Source organism: Leucopleurus acutus, assembly GCF_964270905.1.
Source record: "Leucopleurus acutus genome assembly, chromosome: 1".
NCBI classification, from domain to species: Eukaryota; Metazoa; Chordata; class Mammalia; order Artiodactyla; family Delphinidae; genus Leucopleurus; species Leucopleurus acutus.
In genome coordinates, this window is record NC_139142.1 from 140,142,462 (window position 1) to 140,155,252 (window position 12,791).

General features: G+C 37.8%; 1 protein-coding gene across 2 annotated transcripts in view; it reads right to left on the minus strand.

Annotated features, from left to right (window-relative positions):
- Window positions 1-12,791, minus strand: part of MYO9A (myosin IXA) — a gene marked incomplete at its 3' end in the record, with an annotated part of 220,604 nt that overhangs the window by 24,926 nt on the left and 182,887 nt on the right. The window contains exons 35-40 of one of the 2 annotated variants that reach the window (XM_082860992.1): window positions 6,647-6,839; window positions 5,056-5,184; window positions 4,147-4,252; window positions 3,250-3,381; window positions 2,230-2,353; window positions 632-685 (exon numbers count right to left, since the gene is read on the minus strand). In XM_082860992.1, the coding sequence (XP_082717118.1) occupies window positions 632-685; window positions 2,230-2,353; window positions 3,250-3,381; window positions 4,147-4,252; window positions 5,056-5,184; window positions 6,647-6,839 (738 nt within the window). The remainder of the gene's footprint in view (window positions 1-631; window positions 686-2,229; window positions 2,354-3,249; window positions 3,382-4,146; window positions 4,253-5,055; window positions 5,185-6,646; window positions 6,840-12,791) is intronic. The other variant, XM_082860993.1, reaches the window with a different exon arrangement.

Here is a 12,791-nt window from a genome sequence, read left to right on the forward strand (position 1 = left end):
TGCAATTAGTTTCCATATATATTGGTGTTCCATCTCTCCATTCTTTTTTTTATATGAAATCCTGGTATGAGATCTATTATACTATTATTATTTAAGTCTAGAACCAGTCCATCAATTTGCTCACTACTACTTGCAGCACTGTCTAAAAAATGCTGAGTAGATAACAGTCATACTTCTACGTCTAGGAAGACACCATCAAAGTCACAGATAGAAATGGGCAAATAAGCATTTCTAATGATGGAGGATGCTAAAAACAGTAATAGGTTTTTATGTACTAAAGGAAGAGACTGATGAGAACAAAGCTCACAGAGCAGAAATTTATTTGATACCTTAATGCTTTCAATGTTCACCTTTCAATGATCCAACCAAAGAAGAAATCCACAAAGAGGAAAAACCAGTATATTATAAATGGACATTGTTCAACTGCATGACACAGAGGAAAGAAAATAAAGGTTCTAAAGAAAGAGAGTAAGAGAAAAGCAAGTGAAGGCTGATCAGGAAGTGGGACCTGAATTGGGGCTGCACATGGAGGGTGGACAGGCATGGATGATAGACAGAGCAGAACAACTCCTGGATGGATGAGAGACAATAATGTAAAGTGGCTGTGACACATTGCAATATTAATACATACCGAGACTGAATTGCGGGTAATGCTCATAAATCTAACTGCAATTAGTACAGGTTTCTGGATTAGGAAGGACATGAAAAGGAAAGCAGAAGGTTAGAATGTACATGTCATTGCCCCATTAAAGAGGTTTAATCTTTCAATGGAATGAATATATCTGTCTTCTGCAGCATCAGCAAAAAAGCACAGCTTGTCTACCTGCTTTGAAAAGTAGCCTTATAGTAAAAGGTCTCTTCCTGTCTTCCCTGGATGGGCACTGCTAACTTGGGCCTCTCAGAACTGAGTTCAAAAAAATTCATACTACAGAAAGGGTTTTTTTTTTTTTTTTTTTTTTTTTGCAATACGTGGGCCTCTCACTGTTGTGACCTCTTCCGTTGCGGAGCACAGGCTCCGGACACGCAGGCCCAGTGGCCATGGCTCATGGGCCCAGCCGCTCCACGGCATGTGGGATCTTCCTGGACCAGGGCACGAACCCGTGTCCCCTGCATTGGCAGGCGGACTCTCAACCACTGCGCCACCAGGGAAGCCCAGGGTTTCACCTTTAAATGGGGTTTCTGTTTTCATTTCCTGGAGAAAAGATTCAGAACATGTTCTGTGATGAGCTTTATTTAATACCTTTACTGACTGGAGAAATTCTGTGTTTATGTTTGTTTTTAGAGAACACCCTTCATTAACTTAATCTACAGACATTTGTTGTGCACTTGTCCTGTGCCAGGCAGTTTAATAGTAAAGGAAGAAATGGAGTTACTTTAATGCTAACCTAAGTATAAACTACCAAGTATAGAGGAAGTATTGCTGGGCCTCTGCAAAAACATGGGCACAATGATGGGGAAGCCTGTTTCTCTTTAGAGATTTACTGGGGATCTGATTGGGTGTTCACTAATACAGTTTTGTTTTACAATTCAGGGGAAGGGTAGTAAATGGGCAATAATTAAACTTTAATGCAACAATAGGTTTCCAGTTATCTAGACCCTACTGATTATTGGTCAGTGTGAAATGGAGTTGTTTATATATAGGTCACCAGTTACAAAGGAAGATATTAAACAGACAAATGGGCAAATGGAAGAAATAAATTATCATTTTTGTAAGGCTTTTTTCAAAACCTAGCAATAAACCCTCAAAGAAATCTTTATTTGATAATAGTAGACTCATAGTGGAGTTCTATATCCTATGACTCACATTCTTGCAAGTGAGTAAGTTCTCTACATCCCAGAACTATTGGCAGGACCACCAAAAGTGACATGGTTGAGGTTGGGAACAGACGGTGGAAGAAAGCAGACTCAAAAGTTAGGGTGGGTTACGTTTTCATAGAAAGGACAGGAAAAGAAAACAGGGCAAATTATTAAACCACCAACATTTTACCCAAATACTTGATTTTAAAAATTCTTCATAGTTAACTGTATTCTGTGTATATAACTAAAGACAGCTCAAAGAACAAACATGAGGCATACATAGTACCCTGAGATAAGGTGACTTTTTTTTTTTTTCACTTGTTCCATGTGAAAAAGATTCGGAGAATAATCTCTCTCTACATATCATAATATGTACTTAAAATCTGATGAAGGCTCCCATTTCCCCCTGTGATTCCATGTCCTGCATCTTACCATTGATCTACGAATCAGTGACAGCCTGGTCTTTGCCTTATTCTCAGCAAATTCCAGGCTACTGATGTCTTTGAGACGAGCCTTATATTTATTCATTTGTTCCACAACAATCAGCTCCACACAGCTGAAACAGGAAAGGAGAAAACTGTTAAGTGCTGAAGTCAATCAAATAAATTGTAGCACCCACAGACTATTTTTCAGCTAAGTGTGGTAGATAGTTGGAGGATAAAAGAAAAATCAACATCCCTTATTTTATGAGCTCAGAGACAGGGTTTATAATGGTGGTGCGCAACTTTGGCTGCACTTTAGTATCCATCTGAGGAGCAGTTGTAAGTCCCAATGCCTAGGCCACACCCCCAACCAATTAAATCACTCTCTGGGAACGGGACACAAACACTAGGCTTTTTTGGGGAAAGCTCCTTTTGCAGAAAAGGTTAAGAATCACCACTCTAGAAGAAAATCAGAGGTCCATGAAAAAAGGGCAAGGTGAAATACAGGAATATTGAAGTATTAAGACCAAAGGAATTCGGAGCCATAAGACTACAGTTAGACTAGATTACAGGAAAACACAAAGTATATGTAATTTGGTAAAATGGTATTTTAAAATACATTTGGAAACTATAATCATTCCTAAAGAAAAGCCAAATTTAAAAAATAAGGCCCTTCAAAACAAATGATGCTTAGTTGAATAGAACCTAAAGGAATTTTTCATCTTCAGCATAAAAAAGCCCAGTGGCACCTAGCAATCTGACATATGAACTTAAAAAAAAAAAAAAAAAAATCATTTGCTAGGGGAACTCCCTGGTGGTCCAGTGGTTAGGACTCTGCACTTCCACTGCAGGGGGCCCGGGTTCGATCCCTGGTCGGGGAACTAAGATCCCTGCAAGACACGCAGCATGGTCAAAAAAAAGAAAAAGGAAAAAAAAAGAAATCATTCACTATGTTTGATATCTGGATAAAGTGACTACACTGACTCAGAAGTCCCTGGGGTCTTGCAGAGGTGACGGTGACTGGCCTTACGTGGTAGTCTTACTGATGTCCTGCACACTTTGTAGTGGGTCGATGGTGTCAGGGCAGCGGAGAATGCAGGGTGCAAATACAATGGCCAAAGCATTAGCAGACATTCGATTAGTGTCTTCCTGTAGAGCAATCCTAAGAAACAAAAAAAACAAGTGAAACTAGGATGAAAAAGGAAAATTGCAGGGAGGTAGGCAGAAGAGATGAGAGAAAGAAGATCAATGACATCAACTGCATAGTACTGGAAAGATGTTCCTATCAGTTGAAGGAAGATACTGTAGACTTTTCCCAAATCTGTTCCTTTGCCTCTGGAAAGTGTACTTTTACTCTGTTCCTTAAAACAATTCAGGCAAGCAGATAGCTGATCAAGGAAAACTTTGTGACTCACTGCCCCAGGTCACCGTTACTAGATGAACATGTCTACAGAATGTAGACACTTTAAGGCATTTTCAAACAGTCATATAAGATATTTATCCAAAGAAAAAGGTGGCTTTCTTCCCAACTATTGCTAATATTTACAATCGGAAGAAGAGAGACTACCCCTGAATTGTCTTTTGTCAGTCAATTCCTGAGCTCCGTCTGAACCCTCCTCCTATGAATTACGTTATGTCAACAGACACACAGCCTTTCTAGCTCGGGAGTTAGATAACAGGCTAGGCTACACAGCGCCACCATGAGACTGAGGTGTTACATGGCTCAAACAGGGCAGAGAAGCACCTGCCATGCAATCTAATTCAGCTGAGGATTTCTGCTCCAAGGAATCATAACCACCTGTTTGAGGCATTGACTTTATCAACAGGAAAAAAAAAGATCTGTCAGCTTTTCATACGAAGGAGCTCTTCATTTATTTAAAAGAATCCAAGAGAAACTGTTAAGTGTTCCTTTGTTTCTTGAAGTTACCTGACTAGATGAAAGATGAGGCGTTCCAGTGTATTGAGATGAGTTCGGGAGAGCTGGTCAATCACAGAGTATACACCACGGATTGTCTCTTTCCTCTCCTGAAGGCCTGAAAGCAGTAAGAGCAGCAAATAAGAATGAATATCCTCTCTTATACACTACATATTCCTTCTGGACAGACCCTAGGTAGCAAGGGCGACTGGCTCTAGGGTTGATTTTTAGGAGTTTTAGCTATACCTGTATAGCAGAAGAACAACTCACAGTTACCACTAATCTCCCTTTGCTTGAGTTCTATACTCTCTAAGCAGTCTCATGAGTTTTAATCTATAGCCCAGTAATTCTTGATTACAGCAAGGGGCAAGAGATGCCCTAGTTTTTCAGGCATTTTGTGGCAAACCAATTCCCCATTAAAATTAATCAATTGTTATATAAGTTATAAATCAGTCTTATGGGAATTGAGGAGTCAGGCCTCAGGGCCTAAACACTTGTAGGTAGGCCTTAATCAATATCCTACACATCTGTAGCACTGAAAAACTAAACCAACATGTTAGGCATGGCTTAAAATAGACAGCCAACTTTACACTGAGTTCTTGCCTAGATTCACAATTTAAATGAATATAAATCTCCTATTTAATTTTTAAATTTGTTTATAACCTTAGTCTTTCAATCTCTTTGTAAGAAGCAACTAGGTGACCTGCTCAGAAAGTTTTTAGGACACTGACCTTTTAATGAGTTTCTAAAAAAGTTAACATTTGAAAAGGTGAGAGTTCACTGGCAGTTTTGTACTGACTGTATCATTTTTGGATCTATATGAACTAAACCAACTGAGAGGACGGCTAAATAATCTAACATGAAGATGGCATTCCTTTCCCAAGTGCAGGCCTTCCCTGAACCCAGGAAGCCTGTGCTTACCCATAGCTCGAAGAAATTCCTCATAGAGTTCAAAGGTCATGAGTGGATTGGGCAAATCACGAAGCCATTGTTTGAATACACTTGCAATGACGTGTATGTTATAGTCATCTAGGTTTACATTCTCAGCATCTATTCAGAGACAAGAGTTAGATAAGAAAGCCAAAACATGCAGAGAGTCAAATAATTCACTTTAGAAACCATCATGACTGAAAAATGCCTTCATGTTCTTAATCAGACTATCTTCTACAATCTAATTCCATGCTTTGGAACAGTGCTCCTACTGTGGTAAAGGAACAGTTGTTGTTTGTTGGTTGTTTTTCAAATGTCGCGGACTGATAGGTGTGTAAAATAAAAGATCGCAAGTTTTCATGTCAAGGCACTGTTAAATTGCTATGAATGTTTCTAAATGCTTTTTCTCAATTTCTGTACTTCTCTTGTGAATTGGTCTGTGAACGATACTTCTAGTAGTGATGCTTCAGATGACAAACATAAAAAAGGCCCAAAGGACAGTTTCTAAAAGTCAGACTGATTTTAAGTCATTCTCAGAGATGAAATGACAGTGATAATTGAGCTTAGGAAATGTAAAGAAAATCTTTACTCTGCTTCCCTTATAAACTCCCTAGGGTTATACATGAGATGACTGGGATGATATAGGATGAATGATGCCTGTGGGTAGATTCTTGGTGACACAGGGACAAACTTTGCACCTATATGTGATTCAAAAAGATCTATTCCTGGGAATTCCCTGGTGGTCCAGTGGTTAGAACTCCGTGCTTTCACTGCCGAGGGCCCAGGCTCAATCCCTGGACAGGGAAGTAAGATTCCACAAGCCATGCAGTCCGACAAAAAAAAAAAATCTATTCCTTTCTAATAGTGGTGAAGAGTAGAAGTTGAACATAAAGCCAAAGTCAAACCTCTGCATACATTCCAGGACTGAGGCTAGAGCTCTACACAGATACATGTTCAGTTCACTACTTATCCATTTAAATAACTATGCCATCAATGTAGGAAGGCAAGAATATGCATCAGAAAGAGCACCACTTGGAGTCAGAATAACAGAGACTAACAGGCAATAGTTTAGATTATGGGTTAAATGCCAGCTTTGTCACTTATTGGTGGTGAGTCTTTGGGCAAGATCCTCTGTAAGCCTCAGTTTCTTCATCTGTAAACAGGGATAATAATCACTGTTTGGGAAGATTAGTACAAAGATCTGTTGTGAAAATTAATACAAAAACATCAGCACAGTGCCCTGCATCTCATCAACAGCTCATTATTCAATTTCCCTGAACCTAAATTTTCTTCTTTGTAAATTAAAGACATGATCTTACCAGACTGTTAAAAAAAGATTAAATGAGATCTGTCTGAAGCACCTAATAATACCTGTACAAATGATATGCAATGTATGTTTGCTGAACTGACCACATAAAATCAAAGACTCTTTTGAAAGCTACAAATGATAAAACAAGCACCACAGAAAAGACTGCACTCTTCTGGCTGCAAGAAAATGATCAACATGTGATGAAAGCTAAGAGCATAAGATGACCTATTTAAATAAAATTATTTGGTCTTGATTTAGAGGGCACTATCTTACCTGTATCTAGACCTTGTCGAAGCTCCTTGATTTTATTAGTTGAACCAGACTTTCGGTAAATACCTTCTGTGTATAATCCATGCATTTCAATGTAGTTTATAAGTTTTTCCACCACCAAAGGAACAGTTCGGTCTTCACTGGTCAAACGGGATAATTCAACCCCAAACTGTCGAGATGATAGCTCTGGATCATACTAAATGGAAAATAATTTTTGTTTCCAAATACATTCAAACATTGTTAAATATGTTTATCCAATTCTTTAAGAGTAACTACTTTTTATTTTCCTCAAGTTTTATAGGCATAGTTATGAAAGCTGGGAGGAAAGGGAATTATGATAAATGCTGAGAGTATAAATATATGAGCTGTTAGTTTCAATCCTCTTCCACTAGGAATCCTCCCAACCCCTGCCAAATAATGGGGCAGAATGGAGGCAGTGGCAACTGATTACTGTTTCCCTTTCTATTAAAAAAATCTCTTCATGTAAAGATGGATGTGGGCAAAGGAGAAAGGGGATAGACTTTGTATGTTAAACATTCACCAAGTACCATTTGAAAATCTGTTGATTTAAAATTAATTAGTTGTCACTAATTTCTGAAGCATAAGAACGCTTCGGTGTTTATGTAAACTTAAGGGAAGTTTAACTGACTATTGATGTCACAGCTAAAGGCAGAGGCATATATTGTCACTATATGAATTAGGTTATTTCATATTTGCAACTAGATTATAGCTGGGAATAGGAATATCACCTTTCTATCTCAGAGGGTTATTGTAAAAATTAAGTTACAGGTGAACATACAAAGTACAGTATCTGGTATATGGCAAATGCTTAATAAATTGTTAAAAGAAATAAAATAATGTTTGCTGCAATAATTAAAACAAAATAACTTTAGCCAATCTTCTTCCTATTACTATGACACACACATGCACATGTATAATCTATTTATTTAAATGTTATGGCTATCCCTAGGCATTGGGAATGTTAATAGTAAGACTTGTGAAAGCAAAAAAATAAAATTCTTGAAGGTATTAAACAAAAACTTCAAAATAGTTTTATTTGAAACCAACTAATCTAAAGCAAACATGGTAAAAACTTCTATTTCTTGAAATTAAGGGAAAAATTAATTTTACTATTCTCAACTGAGAAAAAGTGAACTCTGAGTTCTTATTGTAAAATCAATATATGTTTTTAGTTATTTTCTTTTTTTCTTCTGCGGGAAGGGGTGGCAGGGTGTCTTTAGTTATTTTCTGTCCGAAGTAATTTCCTTGTATATTTTAAATAAAGTTTTATTGAAGTATGACACATATATTAAAAAGTATATAAATCGTTAAGTGTACAGCTTGACAGACTTAGACAAAATGAATGCACACTTCTTACCAGAACCCAAATCAAGAAATAGAATATAACCAGCAGTTATCTCCCTCTCAAGACCCTCCCAACTACTATGCATTTCACTTTTCACAAATAACCAGTATCTGTATTTCTATCACTACAAATTAGTCTTAACTGCTTTTGAACATTATATTAATGATAACATATAATATGCATTCCATGAGTTAAGTTTCATTTATCCTTGAACTTTATTTATTTTTGAATAATACAGTATGTATTCTTGTTTCTGGCTTCTTTCACTCAACATTATGTTTGTGAGTACCAACAGTTTAATCTCACTGCCATACTGTATTCCATTATACAAATATACCACAATTTATTTATTCATTCTACTGTTGATGGACATTCAGGTTTCTTTCAGTTTGGGGATACTTCAAATAGTGCTGATATAAATGTTCTTTTGTCTTTTGGCACAGATATCTATGTATATATGTTGGGTATATATCTTAGAGTGGCACTGCTAAGTCATGAGAAATGCTTATGTTCAGGTTTGATAGGTACTGCCAAATAATTTCAAGAGCTGTTAGGTTAACTCAAACTCCTACCAGTAACGTATGAAAGTTCCAATTGCTTTATATCCTTGTTAAGATGTTTTTCATTTTAGCTATTCTAGTGGGTATATACCTCACTATGATTGCAATTTGCATTTCCCTGATGATTAGTGAAGTTGGTCACCTTTTCATAGGTCTACTGGTCATTTGGAAATCCTCTCTTGTGAGGTGCTTGCTTAAATTATGTGCTCATTTTTCCACAGAGTTGACCATCTCTTTCTTACTGACTTGTAGATGCTTTTTAGATATTGTAGATCCAAGCTGCAAATATCTTCTTCCACTCTGTGGTTGATTTTTTTTTCTTTGAATAGTGAGTGCTTTTTGAAATTTATCTAAAACTTTTTTTGTATTTATTGAGATGACCATATTTTTTTCTTTATTAGTTCAATGTGGTGAATTACATCAACTGATTTTTGAATGATTTTTTCAAAAACACTGATTTTTTCCATAAACCAACTTTGCATTTATGGATTAAAAAACAACTTTATCGGGCTTCCCTGGTGGCACAGTGTCTCGTTGAGAGTCCGCCTGCCGATGCAGGGGACACGGGTTCGTGCCCCGGTCCGGGAAGATCCCACATGCCGCAGAGCGGCTGGGCCCGTGAGCCATGGCCACTGAGCCTGCGCATCCAGAGCCTGTGCTCCGCAACGGGAGAGGCCACAACAGTGAGAGGCCCGTGTACCGCAAAAAAAAAACAAAAACAAAAAAAACCCAACTTTATCATGAAGTCTTTTTTTTTTCATCTGCCATTAGCACAGATTCAATGTACTAACATTTTGGTTAAGGCTTTTACATCTAAGCTTATGATACAGCCTGAACTGAAATTTTCCTTTATCCTTTTCATGATTGACTTCAAGGTTTCACTATCTTCATTCGTCAATTTGGGAAAAAAGTACTGAAGTATTTACTCTTTACCATTCTCTGGCAGAGTCTGTAAAAGACTGGTGTTGTTTCTTCCTTAAACACTGGGAAATATTCAATGGCAAAACCATCTGGGCCTGAAGATGTCTTTGTGAGAAGCTTTTTCAATTACAGATTCTATTTTAATAGATATAACTCTTTAGATTTTCTATTTTTCCTTGACTTAGTTTAACTTAGTTGTGTTTTTGTGGGAATTTGCTCAATTAATCTAAAATGTCAAATTTATTAGCATCAAGGTGTCCATAATAGCCTTTTATTTTCCTTTTAATGTTTGCAGTGTCTGTGGTGTATGTTTTTCTTCTTGTGAATGATTTGGTTTTTTAAAAATTCTCTTTATTGATCACTCTTGCTAAGAGTTTATGCATTGTCTTTTCAAAGAACTAAAATTTAGCTTTGTAGCTTTTTATCTTTTGTATAGATGTTTTTCATTTCATTTATTTATCTTTATTATCTTCTTTCTATTGCCTTTGGGTTTAATTTGCTGGGTTTTCTTTTCCTACCTTCGACAGATGGAAGTTTACATAATTTCTATCCTTGTATCCTTTCTAATGTGTATTATAATGTATTGTACATTAATATATTATTAATGTATATTAATATATACTTAAAGCTATAAATATTCCTCTAATCACAAATTTAGCTATACCCACACTTTTGTTGTGTCATACTTTCCTCATCATTTCGTTCAAAATATTTTTCCATTTTCATTTGAGGATTGTCTAGTTATCTTTATGCTGATTTACAGCTTAATTTTATTCTGGTCAAAGAATATACTCTCAAAATATTCAATTCTCTGAAATCTGTAGGGACTTGCTTAATGGCCCAACATATGATCAATTTTGTCAAATGTTCCATGTGCAGTTGAAAAGACTGTGTGAATATTCAGGCAGTTGTAAGATGCAGGGTTCAATACACATCAAGTAGATAAGATTTTTTTTTTTTTTTGCAGTACGCGGGCCTCTCACTGTTGTGGCCTCTCCCATTGCGGAGCACAGGCTCCAGACGCGCAGGCTCAGTGGCCATGGCTCACGGGCCCAGCCGCTCCGCGGCATGTGGGATCTTCCCGGACCGGGGCACGAACCCGTGTCCCCTGCAACGGCAGGTGGACTCTCAACCACTGCGCCACCGGGGAAGCCCCAAGTAGGTAAGATTTTTAAGTGTGTTTTTTAAATCAGTTGCATCCTTACTGAATTTTTGTCTTCCAGGTATTGAAGCTATAATAATAGACTCTTCTAAAGTTAGAATTTTTATAGCTCCCTAATGGCTTGACCATTTCATCATTATGAAACACCTTTACCTGAAGTAATGTTTGTCGTCCTAAAGTACATTTTAGTATTATTACAGCTACACCACTCTTCTATTGGTTAGTCTCTGCATGCTATATCTATCTATCCTTTTGCTTTCAACCTTCTGTATTTTTTTAAACATATTTAAGTATGTTTCTTGTAAATAGCATATCATTGAGATTTTTCAGTTGCTTTTATCGTAGTCTTTTTAAAAAATTATTTATTTATTCTGGCTGCGCCAGGTCTTAGTTGCAGCACATGGGATCTTCGTTGCGGAATGCGGGATCTTTAGTTGCACCATGCAGACTTCTTAGTTGTGGCATATGGACTCTTAGTTGCGGCATGTGGGCTTCTTAGTTGTGGCATGCGGACTTCTTAGTTGCGGCATGCATGTGGGATCTAGTTCCCTGACCAGGGATCGAACCCAGGCCCCCTGCATTGGGAGCGCGGAGTGTTACCCACTGGACATCCAGGGAAGTCCCTAACCTAGTCTCTTTTTGTTTTTAATATATATATATTTTGGCTACATCAGGTCATTGAGGCATGGGGGATCTTACGCTGCAGCATGCGGTCTCTTCGTTGCGGAGCTTGGGTTTCTCTCTGGTTGTGGTGTGTGGGTTTTCTCTCTCTAGTTGTGACGTGTGGGCTTAGTTGCCCCGCAGCATGTGGGAACTTAGCTCCCTGACCAGGGACCGAACCTGTGTCCCCTGCATTGGAAGGCGGATTCTTTACCACTGGACCACCAGGGAAGTCCCTATCCTAGTCTTTTAATTGGAAGTATTTGGTCTATTAACATTTAATGTGACCACGAATATATTTGGACTTATATCTATCAATCCACTATTTATTTTCTTTGACCTGATTTATGATTCTGTTTCTCTCATTTCTCATCTTCTCTTAGATTAATCAAGTATTTTTTGTTTTTCCATTTTCCCACCTTTATTAGCTTTTTAGCTATATATTCATTTGCTATTCTTTTAGTGGCTACTTTAAAGACTACAACAAATACTCATAACATATTTAAGTCAAATATATTTATTTTTGGCTGCGTTGGGTCTTCGTTGCTGTGCGCGGGCTTTTTCTAGTTGCGACGAGCAGGGGCTACTCTTTCCTTGTGGTGCGCAGGCTTCTCATTGCAGTGGCTTCTCTTGTTGAGGACCACGGGCTCTAGGCACACAGGCTTCAGTAGTTGTGGCAAGCGGGCTCAGTAGTTGTGGCTCGTGCGCTCTAGAGCACAGGCTCAGTAGTTGTGGCACACGGGCTTAGTTGCTCTGCGGCATGTGGGGTCTTCCTGGACCAGGGCTTGAACCCGTGTCCCCTGCATTGGCAGGCGGATTCTTAACCACTGTGCCACCACTTCTCAGATAATCCAGGGACCTTGGAATAGTTTAACTTCATTTTCCCAACCACCTTGGTGGTGGTGTTGTCACATAATTTAATTCTCTTTATATTTTAAGCCACAAGACATTATTATCGTTTTTAGCCAATATTCATTTATATTTACACATATTATTTACTCTTTCCATAGCTCTTTACTCCTTCCTGCACTTCTGTTTCTATCTGAGATCATTTTCCTTCTGCCTGGAGAATCTTTAGTATTTCTTTTATTGCAGGTCTGCTGATGACAAATTCTGAGTTTTTGTCTGGAGTGTTTTCACGTCATTTTCACTTTGGAAGGCTACTGTCACCAAGTACAGAATTCTGAGTTAGCTTTATTTTCTTAAAACACTTAAAATATGCCAAGCCACTGTCTTTTTGGCTTCCATCATTTCTACTGATAAATCAGTTGTCAGTCTTTTCACTGCTCCTTTAGCAGTGGTTATTTTTTTCCCTCCTCTGAATGCTTTTAAGAAATTTTCCTTTTCTTCCATTTGGAGGACTGTTCATCTTGTATGATTTTCTTTGTATTTATCCCACTTTAGGTTGAAAGTGGTTGACGTGTTGACCATTAGCTCTTAAAATGCTGCTTCTCCCTTGTTCTCTTTTCTTCCTGGACT